Source organism: Melozone crissalis, unplaced genomic scaffold (assembly GCF_028551555.1).
Source record: "Melozone crissalis strain CALT ecotype California unplaced genomic scaffold, PUWL_Pcris_2 ptg000027l_1, whole genome shotgun sequence".
In the NCBI taxonomy this organism is placed as follows: Eukaryota; Metazoa; Chordata; class Aves; order Passeriformes; family Passerellidae; genus Melozone; species Melozone crissalis.
The window spans coordinates 37,910,101-37,927,880 of record NW_026535805.1 but is presented as its reverse complement, the minus strand read 5'-3'; the positions used below and the strand labels follow the sequence as shown (position 1 = coordinate 37,927,880).

Here is a 17,780-nt window from a genome sequence, read left to right as displayed (position 1 = left end):
GGGAAAATGTAGGGACATGGGTTTGAAAGATGGTTCTTAGTATCTGTTTAGATAATTAGATATTATCTTGGAGATATTTACACATGTAAGAGCATCATAAAAAATAAAGTAATTTTTCAAAGGTTCACCATAGAAAAATCCAGTTTTGTATGTCCAAAACCGTGAAGAAAAGAGCTGGGTAAAAATGAATGGGAAATTCAGACTGACTGTTATGACATCTAAAATACACATTCTTGTCACATCAGAGGTTATTTTAGATTTGCTAAGAAGAAGATTGGGTTGGAGTAGCTGAAGGAGGAGGGAAACATACCTGGTGATGAAAGAATCATCTGATCCTTAGCTGAAATTTGAAGATCATAAATGTGCTGATAGAAATAGGGCATATTTCAGAGAGATTGTTCAAAACAAAGAATACAACATGACCAAACCAGAAACTACTTTTCTTTCTGACAAACTTTGGATTATCATGTGGTTTCCTGGGCTTTAAGGTAAATGGAATCCTTTAAACAAGTCAAGTGAAACATTAGAAGGAAATTGCTTTGAAAGAAAACCAGATATGTTAAAGCTCCCATTAAAGCTTGTGTGGTCACAGATCCTCCGGTGGTATGAGTGCAGAATACGTGTCTGATAGTGAGAGGGGGATGGCAAAAACATCACATCCATCCATGCTAAAGAATGAGAAGGAATTCGGAACGACACTTCTAGGACAGCTGCATATCATGAACCAGATGGACATGAAGCAATAGTCCACACACATACCAGGCAACATAAGCATATGGAGAACAAAATATCTTCCCAAACCGCTTTGGAATCTTTGAGAGTAGCTGAGACTGCATTCTGGGCTGAAGGAGCAGGGATATGAAAACACAGAACTATACTAGAAGCATTAAGAGTTTTCCCAGATAACATCCCAGGCAAGGGGAAAAGAACCTTGGAAGTATCACAGGAGTCAGCAGCTCTCCTGCATGCCTTTTGCTCATCATTACATCTATTCAGAAGTTTTAATCAAGCAGGTCTCTGATGTGGATGCTGGTGACATACCCAGACATACGAATGCAAATGGTGGAAGTCTGTTTGGGAGTCATGGGCATAATCCAAATGTTCCAGTGGTTTTGAAAGCTGGTTTTGAAAATTGTTAACCCACACAGATTAATAATGCAAAGGTACCACCTGGAACAGGAGGAACTTGTTCAAGTGGTGTAGACAGGATAATGTTTGTTAATACAATTTACATGTTGCAGGAGTTTGCTTCAGTTGATAAGTCTGTTCTGAGAATCCACACTTTTGACCTGAAAGCAGGACTCAAAAAGGGTGAGAGAGGAAATGAAGGCTCCCATGTTCCACTGGTGACCCTCCCACAGCCTGGGATCTGAGGAGACAAGCACTATTCTCCTGAATGTTTCTGTTGCAGAAGGCAACTCATGAGTTTTTAATTTAAAAATATTTGTCTGTGTTTTATTCTGCTGGGCATTTCTGAGTCTGCAGAACTCACTCAGGCTAAAGGTATGTGGACTGTACTTCTGTAATAAACTTATCTAAAAGGACAAACTAATGGTTTTCTCCTTATCTCTTCTGAGAAGCGTTCAGAGACAGCTGCCAAGAAAGTGATGCTGGAAAAAATTTCAGCATTTTCCTTTCAGCACTTCATCCATTTTTTCAAACCAGGTGATATTGAGGAATATGAACATTTATGAGAGTGGGATCCAGCAGTGCGACATGATGGTGAAAGCAGATATTGGAGAATATGCTAATCGTGCCATTAAAGGATTAGAGAAGGCCACGTTAGTTTATCAGTTTTTAGTTGTATTTTTTATTCTTCATACACAGCCTCTTGAATTTTCCTGTTATCGCTTTTGTAAAAGATGAAAAAGCTGTTCTGTTAGCTGCTGATTAGTAGTGCACCATCAATCTGCTCTATAAGCTCTAAAAACTCATGGATCAATGTGCTGTGGCTATGGGATCAAAGGCAGAGTTTCTGAAGTCATCCACAGCAACATGAGCTGTAATGCACAGGGGACATTCTGCTAACCCAATGATTCGTAAGAGAGAGCTCATGAGTCAGTAGAAGTTTCCTTTTCTGATAGAATATGAAAGTCTCTTAGTATTTTTATCTCTTTTTTTTTTCCCTAAACAAAATGTTAATCCTATTTCTGATGTAATTCTCTTTTTCAAATACAATTACATGATAAATTTGGTAAATGCTAAGCAGGTCCTTCATGAAAATAAACTGGTTTCTCTCTTCTAAGGATTTGGCTTTAAGAGATTTTTAGCACATCAATTTCAGAACAATTCTACATGCTAAAAATAGTTAGCAAATCTGACTAACAAACCTTAGAACTCCCAAATTTCTTACTCCAGATGATTTAACTATTTTAGGTAATATTTGTATACAAATGGTAAGACAAATTTTCAGAAAACTTTTGCTCTTTGGTCCATTTTGTCTAATTGGCTCTCCATCATTCCTAAATATTGCAATTTTATAATTGTAACTTTTTAAAAAATAATTGTAACTTTTTGGATTTTTTTGTTTTATTAAGTGGAACATTAAAGAAGAAATTAAAGCAAAAGTGGAGAGTAACCAAAAGATATTTGATAACACATAAATAAAGGTAAAAGTTTCGGTAAATGTGAACAGAGGGTGCTGTGCATCAAGATTCCTGTAAAAACCACTGAAAAATACTTGATTTCCCAGGAGTTGCCTGTGTTTAATTATTATCCTGGGCTCTTGAGCACTGTTTTCTCCCAAATGACACTTTCCTGAAAGGGCACAAGTTTTCCAGTAACAGTGGAAGCTACCATCTGAAAAGGCTTCATCTGCCTAGATCTTGGAGGACTCACTTAGGACGTCAATGGAAAAGGGTCTTTTCTCCGTCTGTCTGTTTATAAAGAACTATTTTTCTTTTAATGACTTACTCTTATCAAATGTGGAAATAGAAGTGTATGTAAGCTTTGGGGGGGAAAAAATTGGAAAAGATAGAATTTGGATTGCCATCCCAAACCTTTGTCAGTTATCCCAAACCAACGTCCTTCAATAAAAATCCTCTCAAGAAATGTGAGGAAGGACTGAGGAGAAAGGGTGAGGTGCCATCTCTTCTTCAGTTTGTCTTCAAGAAGAGGAGATGGTGGCTTGCAACAGGATGCTGAAGGGAAATGAGGCAGTTGTTGGTGCAACTGAAGGGTGCTTGGGGCATTTGGGGCCAATTCAAAGCTCCACTGGGGACTTCCTGAGTAAACAAGAGGAACCACTCCATCCCCCTATGACTCAGTTTCTTGTCTACAGAATAGGGAAAATAGATGGTATTGTAAGATTAGATGCACTACAGATTTCTCAGATGGTTAAGGGACCCCTAGAGAGGTTTCTTTATCAACACTGTCATCCCTAGAGAGGTTCTGAGGCCGCTTTAGCCGGCCTGGCAGCATGCTGTCCAACCTAGCGTACCACCTGCAAAAACAAAAGTTACAGCAAACCAGATTCACCAGGTATGGTATGGAAGGGTGCAGTGCAGTACATCACAGCCCCAGATGGTTCAGTATGGTAAGAAAGCCCTGATTTGCCAGTGAGTCCAATTTTTGGTCTCCTCAGAGCATGCAGCCATCCATCCACACTGCACATACATAGCGACTGACAGCAGACTTGTTTTTCACGCATCCCTCAGACCGGGATGGCCGCTCCCCTCCTCCCTGCCAGGGACCGCAGCCCGCAGGACTCCTGCGAAACCCCTCTCCAGGCTGCGCTAGCTCAGGCTTGCTAGCGCTGGGAGGAAACTTCTTTCTTCTGCGCTTCCTGCTGCCAGCAGCCTTTGGCTTTTCCTGCAGCGGCGCCCTCGGCGGGAGCGGGACTGAGAAGGAGGAGGAGAGGGGCTGGGAACCGGGGCTGAGGAGGAGGAGGAGAGGGGCTGGGAACCGGGACTGAGGAGCGGGAGCGGGACTGAGGAGGAGGAGAGGGGCTGGGAACCGAGGCTGGGGAGCGGGACTGAGGAGGAGGAGAGGGGCTGGGAACCGGGCTGTGAGCCGGAGCGGGGGCAGCCGCGGCCCCATCGGATCCGTCCTGGCCGCGGGGTCCCGGTGCAGCTTCCCCTCGTCGCTCGCCGCCCCAGGCCGGGAGATTGGGCAACCGCACACTTGGCAGTGCCCCAACCACGCGTCCTGCGCCACCAGGAGATGGCTTTCTCCTTCCTCCCTCCTCCTGCGAGTAGTTGAGTGCAGACCACCGCGGTCCCCCGGGTCTTGCACACTGCACAACGCCTATGCGCCCTAGCCGGGATATTTCTGAGGTGAGGGGAATTCGGTGCCATTGATGCTCCTTCGACCCCTAGTTATGTAGTAACAAGGGGAAAATTTCCTGAAATTAGACTACTGCAGGAACTCTGGTTTTATTCATAGCTGTCATCCGAGAAACAAATTTCCAGGCATTTTTAATTTAATTCACTTATTCTTTATGTAACTGAATTAGAAAATGTGATTAAGCATAGCAGAATCTTCGGCATTGAGCCTGCCTAACCTTTAGTGAAACATGAAACAGAAAAACTTATTAGAAGTAAGAAGAAATGGTGAACTCGTCTGTATGGATTCGGTACAATCCTTACCTAATGAGTAGGAGGATTAGAGGCACAAAAACTCAAGAAAAAAGAAAAAAAAGAAAAAAAATTGGATGATGATCTTTACAGCTGAAATTCTTCCGCGATTGTTTGGCAAATATTTCAGGGCAGCACCGAAAAGACACGGTGGGGTAGTGAAGAGGTGCTTGCTGGAGCAGCGCCGTCCTGCCGGCCCGCCCGCGGGTCCCACGCTCACTTCCCCTGTGTTTCTTTCTCTGCTGCCCTCAGATCTCTCTGAGGCAGGCAAAACTCGAAGGAGAAAAATCAAAGCCTTGAAACCGATTCTCCCTTGCTGTGGCATCCCCGAGGTTTGGGCTTAAGACACCCCAGAAGGAAGACCTGATCCCCCTGCTGCTCAGGGGGGTTTAACACACGCTCCAGCCGCGCTCGGCTGCACCAAGAGGCGCTCGGATGTGGGGCTTAATCCGCGCTCCACGAACACGCACGCAGTTTAAACAAGAAGAGTAGAAAGCACCCCAACACCTGCCAAAATAAAACTAAAACCGCAGGAAATTTTTGTTTTTCAGACCAGCTCCCTGCGCACCTCGGGCAGGAACCCCCATGAGGGACTTGCATGTGCCGGGGATGGAGAGGGAGCAGCTTAGCACGGAAACACTGCCGAGGAGCTGGGGAAAGGAGCAGCCCTGCGGCACGGAAGGGGCTCCTCAGGGAAGCACGGGGGCTGGGGGATTGTGTGCTGGGAGCGGAGGGTCCCAGTGAGCGCAGCCACCTTCGCTCCGGCCATGCCGGGTGCGGGCAGGGATGCGCGGTGTGGCGCGCCCGCAGAGCCCGACGGCCGCCGGCTCTCCCGCCTGGCGAGGGAATCTCCCCTCCGACGGGGCTCCGCTCCTCCAAAACTATGTCATTAACATAAATCAAATAATGGCCGAGGGGGTGAGGGGGAGGGGGAAGAGGTACGCGACTGCTCATGTGTTAAATATAAGTCTCTGACTGTCCTGAACAAAGCGACCGTCCCCTTGGGAAGGGTGACGTCTCTCCAGTAACGTGATTGCTTCTTCGGAAGCAGAAACGTGTAAACGCTATAAAACGCGGTGGCGCGGCGGGCAGCTCAGAGCGTGCGGCGAGACGGAGCCCTCCTCTTCATCCTCCTCCTCCTCCTCACCCTCTGCTGCCGCCGCCCCGGCAGCCGCGCAGCGGAGCAGGGCGCACTCCCCCAGCACCGCTCCGCGCCCGCCCGGCCAGACCCACCGACGGACTCGCGGCTCCGTGAGTAACTTTCTCCCCGCCGCAGCGGCAACTTCCCAGCGCATGAGGAACCATGTCCCCGTCCCGTACCCTCGCTCCTCTTCGCCCCTCCCGGACCTGCAGGGAAGGCATCCCGGCCGTCGGGGAGCGGGGAGAGATTCTGAAAGCCCGGGGCACCCGGGGCGGGACCCTCTCTTGCTGCCGCTTAAGTCGCTGAGCCCGGGGCACCGCTGCCCCTCGCACCGGGCGCGGGATCGCCTTCGGGGATGCCAGCTCTCCCTGACCGCGGGCAGCTGCCGCGCCATCGCCACCCTGCTGGCCGCCGGCGCCTTTCGGGACAGAGACCTGGCTTGGGAGCGGGACCAGGGCAGTCTCTCGGCGGCCCGAGGCGAAGCCCCGGTGCCAGCGGGTGCGGGCGGGCCGGGTCGGAGGGTGACGGCTGCGCTCTTCCCTCCGCAGGTGGCGGCCATGGAGCACCGCGGCGCCTCCCCGCTCCTCCTCGCCCTCGCCCTCCTCAGCGCCCTCTGCTGGCGGGCGCGGGCGCTGCCCCCGCGGGGCGCCGCCTTCCCTCCCGTCCCGCGGTAAGGCCGCGCTCCGCTCCGCGCTCCGATCCGCGCTCCGCGCCCCAATCCGCGCCCCTCCGCCCGCAGGGATCTGCCCAGCCCCGGCCGGTGCCGAAGGGGCTGTGAGAAGCGCCGCTCCTCCCGCGGAACGCGCAGTGCGGCGCTCGCCGTCGGGTGTTTGCCCGGCGCCGGGCGGTGCGCGGGGCTGCGGTCAGGCGGTCCCGGACGGTGCCCGCCGAGCCCAGCCGGTGAAAGCCCCGGGACGCGCCCGCTCCTCCCGAGGCGGCTGCAGCAGCGCTGCCCCGTGGGCTGGGTCGCGGTGAGCGCGGGGGGCGGACGGGATGCGGGTCACGGTGAGCCCCGGGATGGTCCGTGGGGACAGGGCGGAGGGCAGGTTTGTACCTCTGCGGGCTTGGGCCGGTTGAAGGTGCTGTTAGTGGTCCGGCTGCATTAAATCAGATGGCAGAACGGTACGGTTTGCATTTAGGTGAGAGAAGCATACAGTGTAGAAGGACCGATGAAAAACAGGCAAAAAAGCACTGACTGACTTCCAAAAAGTGTGACTTGAGCCTGTTCGTTTTACACAGCAACTTTGCACCATTTTTTTTACCAGATGGAAGACTTACATGAATCAGACATATAAACGGTGATAAAGGTGACTTTAAAATTACAAGGACTTAAGTCTCTCTAAGTTTTAGTGTGTGACTTTTGCATGTCATCACACGCAGGGGTTTCCTACAATGATTTCCTTGTCTGCCACAGAATATCAGAGCAGCCAGAAGGAATGATGCCAAACCACCGCTATGCAGTCAGACTGCCCTTGATAAAATATGACACTTCATAAGAAACTGTAGTTTACGAAAATGTGAACTGTACATCAGTTTATACAGAGCAATTGCCATGATGCATTTGAAGAGATTAAGAGATTTTTTGTCTTCTAACATGAGAGAATAAAAACATGTAGAGATACATGACTGCACTTTTTATTTAGTTTGAAGTTCTTGGTGTATTTGCTTTCTTTGGAGAAGGCCTAAGAACTGTTTCATTCTGCATTTCAATGCACATCTTATATCTTAACTGGGAGGTAAGTACGTCACAGGAGCAGTTTTCACTTTGGTGGAGGCTGTTAATTTCATCCATCATTTATACAAAATGCAGTTGTTAGGAGAAGCTTCACAGTTGTCACTTGTACTGTGATTGTCATACATTATGCACTGGAATAAATTGCATTCAGTGGCAGCATTTATCTAGAAAATATGAATTTTAGAGAAGGATCTGTTATGTCAATTAATCTACAATTAAGCATGGATTCTACCTGAAAGTAACTTTGGAATTACCCAGTTTTCTTTTAAATGCCTTACCAATGAAAGTAGGTAGATGTGCTTTTTGACACAAACCAGAATGTTGTCTCCAGTAAAGTGTCTCGTATCCTCAGCTAGCTGTACTTTACACGGTTTCTTTCTCCAACAGATTGGGAAACAGAATGCCATTTGATGGAGCCAGTGAACCTGACCATGCCCGTGGGTCATTAAAGTCAGAATCAGATATTTTGCAGAACACACTACCTGAAAATGAGAAATTCTATTTTGATCTGTCCAGAATTATTGATAGGTAAGTTTCTTTATTATCATAAATACAGAAGATGATGGACTACTTGATTTCTGCCAAAAAATCATTCACATTTTCAAACTGAGATTAGGAAAGGAAGACTCAGTTATGGAAGAAAATCCCACAGCCGCTGCTTGAATACTGGTAGCAGTAGGGATGTTGGCAGAAATGTTGATTGCATTGCCATTCTGGCATGATGAATGCTTTCTCTTTCCAGGAAGGAGTAAAAAGTATATTGTGAAAACCTGAAAGTTATTTTATGAAATTAGTTCCCTTTAATATGTACAATAGTTAAATTAAGGAAAGCAGTATGTTTGCAAAATGAACATTATCAAAATTATATGAACCCAGGCTGTATTGTAGAGTTTATTTATTGTCCATTTCAGAAATGCAAGGCATGCTGATGGAATTTTCACCAGTGTCTACAGCCATCTTTTGGCTAAACTTGCTGTGAAGAGATATCTGCATTCGCTTATTAGAAAACGAGTTAGGTGAGGTGACACATTAGGTAGATTTTTTTTCCTAGCTGGCTTTATTGGAAATATTTTTTACCCTTCTGTATCCAAGGTCTCCTTTTTGTGATTTAGAGGTACCAAAAGAGAAGCCTATATAATTGTGGGGGAGCTGAAAATCCTATATAAGTATTTAGTGATATTACTAAATGAGAATGTTACTATTTATTTCTCACAGAGCTGTGAGAGGTAGAGCAACAGACACTGCACAAAGCGTGGATAATGTGTCCTGGAAATATTATAATGATTATCATGCCAAATTGCTAATTGTTTTTTTGGGTAGTGTTTTTACTAGCTTGGTGGATGAGTGGCAAAAGTAAATACAAAGTGATTGATTACTCAGTACTTAACAAGAGGGAAGTACACAATGAAATCACTTAATGATTGGTTTATAGTGAAAATGTAAAGGTATAGGGCTTTTTTCTGCTATAGGACACACTGACAGATGTTTGTGAGATCTGTATTGCAGCAGAATTCAAAAAATGAGGCAAATTTATAGAATAGGGATCCGGATGCAACTTCCAGGCCAATACATCAATAAACTAATGGGCACAGCATGCTAGATAGAATCACTGTATAGTTCCCTTGTTTTCAAATCTATAAATAGCAACTGTGAGCCACTGGGGCAATACCACTGAGTGCCCACTTCATATGCTCAAAAGCCAAGTAGAAATTAGGTCCTCCCTTTATGTCAGTGCTGTCTTTGTTCCAGAACATACAATTCCATTTTCTCATATGCTGTAAACTAACTTAGACCATTTAAAATAGAACACCCTGGCATTTCCCGAGATTGCGCATGAAGAAAAGACCTCCAGGTTTGGCTTTCACAAGGTGTGTTTTGTCTTCTGAAACCTTAGAATAAGCATTTATAGCTATTTATGTGATGCTTCACTCTACCTTTCCTCAGTGGCAGACTCCACCTCCACTGAGTTCAATGTGAACAGTGATGAGGTCCTTTAAGAGCTTATTGCAACTAAAACCAGGTTGTACCTTGGCATTGTACTGAAATAAATTCACACAAATTATAGAAATTAGAATAAAATCTCTTTATTAAAAGGTGCAACCTGGGGTGTGAGAACAGGCAGGAGTCATGAAATCCACACTTGAGTATTTGATCTGGCAGAACTCCTGGGAAAAGGACTTTAAGAATCATTGACATATACTAACTGCACAGGCCATGGCAAATGAGATGAGTAAACAATCAGTGAAAGCTGTTCCCCAAAAGGCTGAATAACAATTTTTGGAATTTGATCCTTGTTATTAAAATACATAGTGAGCCGTGGAAGCAGTGGCTTTTTTTCAGCAGAAGAAAGATCTGAAGTCATAGATGGAAATGAAAGCTGAAATGAAAATTTGCTTTTATTAGGATAATCAATGCCATAAAGCTTATTTCACTCATTTAATTGTATTTTCTTTTAAACAGATGTCATCTCTTAACTTTTCCTTTGTAATTGTTGTGTTGCCAGCTCCCAGGACAGTCCTGTCAAACGCCACTCCGATGCTGTCTTCACCGACAACTACAGCCGCTTTCGAAAGCAGATGGCTGTGAAGAAATACTTAAACTCAGTTTTAACTGGAAAAAGAAGGTACTACAAGAAAGGACATATGTATTCTTTCCATACTTCTATGGCATTAAGACAGAAAAGGTTTATATCCATGTATGTGTACAGAGAGGACAAACAAAAGGCGCTCAATGTTAATGACTTGATAGGATAGTTTATAGCGTGGTTTTCAAATGCAGACAACATTTCTTCCCAGACTGGAACAGACACCACAATCAGAATAGAAGATCAAAGAGGAAATGGCATCTGGCAATTTAAAAAATCTTCCGAAAGATTCTTAAATAGTTTTTGTTTGGAAAAAATCTTAAGGAAAAAACCCACAGAGCTATGGAACATGAACAACAATTTGATAAAGAAATATGTTGAAAATTTGCCTCTCTGTGAACACATGAAATGAAAATTTGAAAATCCCTAAAGGACTATATGTCCTCATCAGTATAGGTGAGATGTGCCAGCATACATTTTTGTAGACCTTGTACTCTGTTTGTATATTAACTCACTTAGACAACTGCTTTTAAATATTGTGTCTCTGTATTCATTAAACATGCAATTTCATGTGTTCTGTAACACTATGGTTTAAGTATAAGAGAATGTGCAGAAGCTACAGTAAAAAGAAGGCTTTGCATTCTTTGCTTTTTCTTCTGAGAGCAATAAATCTTGTTTCTGATTCATAACAGCCAGGAAGAGCTAAATCCTGCTAAACTTCGAGATGAAGCAGAACTTCTTGAACCATCCTTTTCAGAAAACTACGATTCTGTAGATGAGCTGCTGAGCCACCTCCCACTGGTGAGACACCAATATTGTCTTTTCTCTTGCTATCTGCAACTTGACTTGACCCATAAAATTACATTATTTGTACATGGAGTATGGCCTATCAGAAAATCAGGATATTCTAGGAAAGGGAGTCATGTTCCATGAAAAGCTTTATATTTCTAATATTTCTTCACTCATTGTGCCAGAATAAAATAATAATTTTAATAATAAGCTTTATGTTATCACATGATTGCTGCTACTGAAAATTCCTAATTAAATGGCACTGTTCATAATGCACCTAACTCACTTGGGTGTTTCTACCAGTGAGTACTGCAGCATAAAACCAGAAGTGACTGATTTTTAATTACAAAGATCATTATTCAGAGAATAAACTTAAGGATATTTCTTTTAATTAAAAACAATGCTGCAGATTTTGTTTAACATCTTTTTCATTAGAAAGAAGTTGCCCCTAGAACTAAGAGCATCAGCAAGATAAGTAGTACTCAAGTACTTAAGCAAATACTTGACATGCAAATCTTGCAGTTACTGTTTTCCATTTAGCTACTACTATTTTTTCTTAAGTCATTCACAATTATCTTCTTTTTAGTTTACTGAAACATAATCCCTTCTACATCAACACTTACAGGAACAAAATATTGAAAGAGTAAGGTAGAAGCAAATTTGGCTTGGTATTCTTGAAAAAGTATTATGAAATTGATGATGGGATAGTTTTTGGCATTCAGCTGTGTCTCAAAAAGTAAGAAAAAAGATTAAAAAACTATTCTTGAAGATAAAATTTGGAGCAATGTCTTTTCTTGTATCATCCCGAACCACCCATCCCTGTGACCCAAAAAAGACATTTCCTTTCAAGACTGAAATAAAATGAGAAAATGTTCTTTTCCTTTCTGCAAATGTGGCAATTCCTCTAAAGCTTCTGAAGGTTAGAAAGGACATAAACTGCTTATGCATTGAGGAATTAAATAGTTTTTAAGCAACATGATTCTGGAAAGAAATGTTCTTTCTAGACAAAATTATTGCAAGAAATATCTGCTCTTGGATTTTGCAGCTTCTCAAAGTTCTGGCATTAACGAAGGGAGAAAGAATAGTGGTGCAGTAGGTCGTAGAAAAAACCATTTTCAGTTCCTTTCCATTTTTATTGACTTGACTGATGAGGCAGATCTACCTGTAGGTGAATCAGTATTGACTGTTGCTTGGCATTTTTTTGCAGTGCCCAGTTGCTAATGTAGTGTGGAAAGAGCAGCCTGAATTTGTGTATCCATTTCAAGGCAAGGATACAGGTTTTTTCAAAGTGGGCAATTCTGTGCTGTAGTAACAAATTTAGTCTAATCTGCAGTAACATTTTTAGTCCTTCAACCTTTCTTTTCTCATCCTGTGCTCTGGTCTGAGTGTGATGCCCAGCAAACCCCTGTGAGCAGCCACATCTCAGCCTGCCAGTGCCAAGCACAACAATTGTTTTGTATCAAGTGTTTCTCAATGCCTGCTGTCTGCCCTCATACACCTCATGATGCAACTGCTTGCAGAAGTGACTTCTAAAGCACATCTCTCCTTTGCTTTTCAGGACCTCTGAAGGACACCTGGTAAAGTCTATGACAAGAACAAGCTATTTTTGAGTTCCACATAGTATTTCAAAGAGATGACTTTAGTCATCAAACCAGAACAAATATGTTGTGAAGTGAAAGTTGTGATATATTTGTTTCTTACGTAATAAAAGTTGATATTTACATTGTAAATATTACTCTAGCATTCTCTACTGAAAGCTGTACATATGGATGCCAGTTTAACTCATAAGAAGTCTGTGAGTCCATATGCTGTAAATCCTTTACTTCAATAAATTCATTTGAAAATGAGTGTGCAGCTGAAAAGAGCCCATCATGACTAATTAATTGGCTTATTTTAGGTATGTTCCAACTTCAGACAAACGTGTAATAATAAGGAAACATTTCTAGATAGCCTCATAAAGAACATACAACAACTTGAGGGGAAGAATGTCCAAAGTGTGTAAAACTGCTTTACAAAGATCTCTGAAGGTTATTGCCAAGAAATGCTTTTCTAGCAGTTTACCAAGCAACCAAGCAACTAGAAAAAATTATTAAGAATTCAAAATTTTTTGACCGCCAGCTGTATCTTTACTTCTGATTCACATTTTTAATATTTCACAGCATATAAATTATACCAAGACCAAAAATGTCTCCTCTATTTTCAGTCGTGTTTCAGATGCTCTGGGGCTGACAAAGCACTAAAAGAATGCAGTCTTTTGACTTGTTTGATGCCTAAAGTCATCAGTTATTCTATATTTAATTGTCTGTAGCTTTGATGATGAAACTATTGCTTATATATATAATAGACCTGAAGACAGTTTACTATTTTTTCAGAATGAATGTAATTTACAGAATATGCAGACAATAAATCATTTTATGATCATGGCAAGCTATTACTGGTTTGAATCAGTGCTACAGCTACCTGGAACAACAGAGGTTCCTGTAAGTGCTGTCTGTGCTGTAGTAATAGGGGAAGATAATATTTTTAACTGATTTATGCGATATTATTTTAGAAAGACAACTAAATAAACCTACAGTCCTCTTTTCTGTAGCTTTCTATTGTTGTAGATGACCATGGAACTGAAAATTTGCAGCTGTTTGAATCACAGCACTGATGTAGAAAGTAGAAAAACTTATCAGACCTACTTACAAGCTCAATTTGGAATTTCAAGTGTATTTATAAATCATACATAGGCACACATAGACAGCGATAAAACTGATTTGCAAGTTTCACTTACAAGTTTACTGTTCTCATTTAGAAAGAAACTTCTAACATGATAAAATCTTAGATTTTTGGAGACTGGTTCTCATAAATATGTAGCCCTCCGATTTGCAATTTTTTTGAATATTGGCAACTGCATGTCAAAAGAAAACCGGCTTTCACAGATCAGGTGCTAATATTGCTATTTCTATCTAGCCTTGACAGAATCTATTTTAGCTTAAGCCAATGAGTGCTTCACAAGTTATATTTTCACCAAATACATAATTTTGAAGTTGTCTTTTGAAAATTAGTTTTCCACCCCCAATTCCTATCATACTATGAACATCTGAAAGCAAAAACATCTTTGTTAGTACTTGGAGGTTACTAACAGACATGCTATAATACTTTTTTAGAAATTTTCCTCAGTGTAGTTTGAGCAATGTTAGTATTTCTGTGAGATGCAATCATTAAAAAATAAGTGAAAAAAAAAATGAAAACCAAAGCTGCGTTTGGTCTTTATACACAGAATTCTTTTAAAATGTATTTAATTCACTCAGTTTAAAGTATCAAAAATTAGACTAATCAAACTTTTGACTACACAATTCCAGAAATATTTTTTTCCTAAATTTTTCTTTAAATTATTTCTTTATTTCCAGCTTACCAATAAGGCATCTGATGGAAGAACTTGTCTTCCCTGTCCAACGTATTACCTTCCTGATATGCTGAATTTTGTGCACATTGTAGCAAAGCCTAGCACTGACAAGGGAGGCGCTAACTTAGAGGATAATACTTTTGTCTTTTGTCTTTGACTTTCCATAGGAGATTTGAAGCCAAATTAATACAGTGAGAGTAGTTAATTGAGGAAGAGGTGACATTGTTCACCTCAAGCCCAGGGGCAAATGGTCAGGGTAAGGTTAAATGATGAAATGGAAGAGAAATTGTAACATTTCACTGAATGACACAAGTTTTCATCTTGTCAATGATTTGATATATCCCACCAATCCTAAAGCCCATCTGCAAAATGTCTTAAGAGTGGAATCAAAACATTTCAATTAGGAGAATGAACACGTCAGCTCCAAAGGGAGTGTTGGGAGAACTGCTAGGAGGAAAAAAATACCCAGGAGATTTAGAAGAGCACCACTGGCAGGGAAAATGCAACCACTGGGGAAGGAATAAAACTGTGATAGGTTATTGGGGTACATATTAAAGGAACATTTCACCATATTTCTTCAGAATTTCATTTCTAACACATGGTAGGAATACCTGTGGTCTCACAGGATAGAACTAATTAGTTTTTGTTTTATCAAATGGGGTTAGCTTTTTAAAGCTTCCCTCTGGAGCTCTTAAAGAAAGGTTCAGAATCACCTTTGAGTGCGTCTTCACCGGCGCTAGAAGAGGATCTTTTTTAGGCCTAAATCCATAGAGAGGAATTTCATGCCTGTGTGCATCTGTGCATCTATCATCCATTCAAGAACAGTCAGAATTGTGTATGACACCATGAGAATTACAAAAGTTGACAAAACAATTTAAGATTACAGCCAGTAAAGCACATCAAAAACTAATAAAACCCTAACTACTCCTCTGATATTTTAAATGGATTTGAGGGGCTATGAGTGTTTGCTCCACCTGAAAGTCTGAGAAAAAAATTCTGTTTAAAACTATGGAAATGGATAGCTTTGATCCAAAGCATCGTTATAATTTCATGTATAGGCATATTGAGTTCTCCCCAAAGATGGAAAGAGTTGTGTGCATACAGGAATAATTCATTTGCATGCAAGATGTTTGGGGCAGGGAGATGGAAGAGGCTGCCAACTGCCTTTAGTGATGCTACTGTTGCTTTCCACTACCTCTTTTATTTTTCCTAATTTTTTCTCTCCCTCCTCCCACTGACCAAGGGCTTTCCCACACTTTAATAATCTCACTGTTGCCTTGCAACGTCAGTGTATGAGTATACCTTTCCTTTTGAGAAGAGCAATTAGAGCAGAATTTAAGTTTGGAGCACAGCAATTAAACAACTACTGGCCTTGTTGATGGAGAGGAGTATTGCAGAGGACCTGGCACCATCAGGTTTATAGGAGCAGATTTGTAGGAGCAGTAAACAGTCCCTGACTTACCGCTGGAGACTTCCCGTTTGCTGTGTGAGTGGCAGAGAAGGCTGCAAGATCCTCTCCTTGGATACATCAAACAGAACGCGTGTCCTCCCGGGACAACCATGATATTTTCAGCTTTTCTGATCTGAAGCAGTCCCAGACAAATTGCTTGCCAGCTTGCCAAATTGGTTTAGAACTGGAAGTAGGAAAGCAGGCACCCATCTTTTACAACAATCTTTTAAAAGTCCAGAGAATAATTTGATGCATATTCTTCTTCTGATGTAAACAAACAGGAAAGGTTTTATTTCAGTTTTACACACAGATACATGCAGGCCACTTAGGGAGAGGAAAAAACCCAGTTTTTCCTTGTGAGCATAAATATTTTCAAAAACTTAATTAATCAACATTTATAAATAAAAATATGACTGACTACTCAAAATTAAGCCAAAAGTGACATAAATAATAATGATACAGTAAAAAGAGATACCTATCTAAATATCAACATTATCATGGTAGGAACAATATTTTCAGTAGAGAATATTTTTGGGAAAGAATGAAGGTTATTTCCATAATGAGATTTAAAAAAAGAGTAAATTATCTTGTTATTCCCCATTGAGCAGATTATTTAGTGTTAGATCAACTTTTGCATAGAATAATATGCTTAGAAGAATGTACACGAGAAAGGTGCATAAGATCCATTTTCTGTATCCTTTTCTAGAACTGCTCTGAACATTTCAGTGAGACCACAGTATCTAATAGCCTAAGTTGTTTCTAAACATGAGATAGAAATGCTTTTAGTATGTAGATGCAGTTATTTAATAGTTTTCTAATGAGAATTTATCCAACACAAATCCTATTTTTTGTATGGTGGGAAAGTAGAAGAAAATCTAAAACCAGTCACTGTCTTCTGTTAGGTGAGCTATATCTGTGAAGACCTTTCTACTTAGGAAATGTATTCAGAGCAGCAACTTTCATGAGTAGTTTATCAAATAGCAAAGCTGTTGACTGGGAGGTGTCAAGTTGTTACACATCAGCTTTTTGGTAGAGAATAATTCATTTATATGGGAGCCTGGGAGACTCCTAGCTGTTTGCATGTTTTATACACCATTGAATTGTTTTTCACAGAAAGTGGTCATAAGTATCTTTGACAGATTCTTATCACCATTTGTTTCTATTCTAACACAGTGCTTAATCTTTGTTTTTCAGACAGTCCCTCTTCCCATAATCACAGCCAGAACATCTGCGCACTGATTTAAGCAAGCAATTTTCTCTTATTAGGGAGTATAGAAAGCAAACTACTGCATTCTAGGAAGAGTCTTCATGAAAAGGCTAAGGAAATATAATTTATGCAGAAAGACCGAGTCTTGGCTAAAAAAAAGAAGAGTTTGAGAAATTCAAGATTTGGTGTCAGTAGTTTTAGTCCCATCTGATGATTCCTTCCGCAGCAGTACATTGTACTTGGAGTTCCAAAGCCTGTGTCAGAGCTCTGGTCTTGAGCTTGTAGTAAGAAAGAAGAAACCAGTAAATGTGGACGTAGAGCAGGTGAAGATTATGTCTTCAGAAAAGTACCTGATGTCAAACTCAGTTTATACAGGGCTGTTTGCTCCCTGTAGGTTTATGACTCTTGCTTTGAGAAGAAATAGCCATCTCTTGCTGTCAGAGGACCTCACAGCCTAAACTGACCCACATCTTTTCAAACATTTCTTACCATCCTAATCTCCCTTTTGTTGGAGTTCCATTACTCTTCTCAGGGTCCTGTATTCCTAGATGTATTTATGGACTGTTTTTCCCTCTCAGCCCTGCTTTTTTCGGCTGAAGAAACTGTTTGTCTTGTCTAGTCTTATAAATGAATCCATGTTTCCAAGACTGTGCTGGAGCCCCATGCCCAGTGGGCCCATGTTCTGTAATGAATTGAACACTCCTAAATTACTGTTTGCTAACTGAATCTGAAAGTCTCTTCTATATTGCAGACATTTAGGAAAAGTGACTAGTGGTTTTGCAGGTCTGTCTTGAAGATCTTGCAAGAGCTGATTTTTCAGTCTGGCTACTTGTTTTGTTGTTGCTTCTCAAACATTTGTGAGTTTTCTAAAGCTGAGAAAAGGGAATCACTTAGCACTGGATATTGGGT

At 41.7% G+C, this 17,780-nt stretch overlaps 1 protein-coding gene across 2 annotated transcripts; it reads left to right on the top strand.

Annotated features, from left to right (window-relative positions):
• The first annotated feature begins 5,732 nt into the window (after nucleotides 1-5,732).
• On the top strand, nucleotides 5,733-13,217 carry VIP (vasoactive intestinal peptide). Of its 2 annotated transcripts, XM_054280145.1 has the most exons (7): nucleotides 5,733-5,825; nucleotides 6,264-6,385; nucleotides 7,838-7,978; nucleotides 8,362-8,466; nucleotides 9,954-10,073; nucleotides 10,727-10,835; nucleotides 12,382-13,217. In XM_054280145.1, the coding sequence occupies exons 2-7, from the start codon at nucleotides 6,273-6,275 to the stop codon at nucleotides 12,388-12,390; spliced, it is 597 nt and encodes a 198-aa protein (XP_054136120.1). In that variant the 5' UTR covers nucleotides 5,733-5,825; nucleotides 6,264-6,272; the 3' UTR covers nucleotides 12,391-13,217. The 2 variants fall into 2 exon arrangements, with proteins under 2 accessions (XP_054136120.1, XP_054136121.1); XM_054280146.1 differs by lacking the exon at nucleotides 8,362-8,466.
• The last annotated feature ends 4,563 nt before the right edge of the window (nucleotides 13,218-17,780 follow it).

Excerpts from the sequence above, each read along its gene's own strand:
- VIP (XM_054280145.1), top strand. The coding sequence starts at position 6,273 with ATGGAGCACCGCGGCGCCTCCCCGCTCCTCCTCGCCCTCGCCCTCCTC. Across the intron at positions 6,386-7,837 it reads GCCTTCCCTCCCGTCCCGCG|ATTGGGAAACAGAATGCCAT; the intron begins GTAAGGCCGCGC and ends TTTCTCCAACAG. Across the intron at positions 8,467-9,953 it reads CTTATTAGAAAACGAGTTAG|CTCCCAGGACAGTCCTGTCA; the intron begins GTGAGGTGACAC and ends TTGTGTTGCCAG.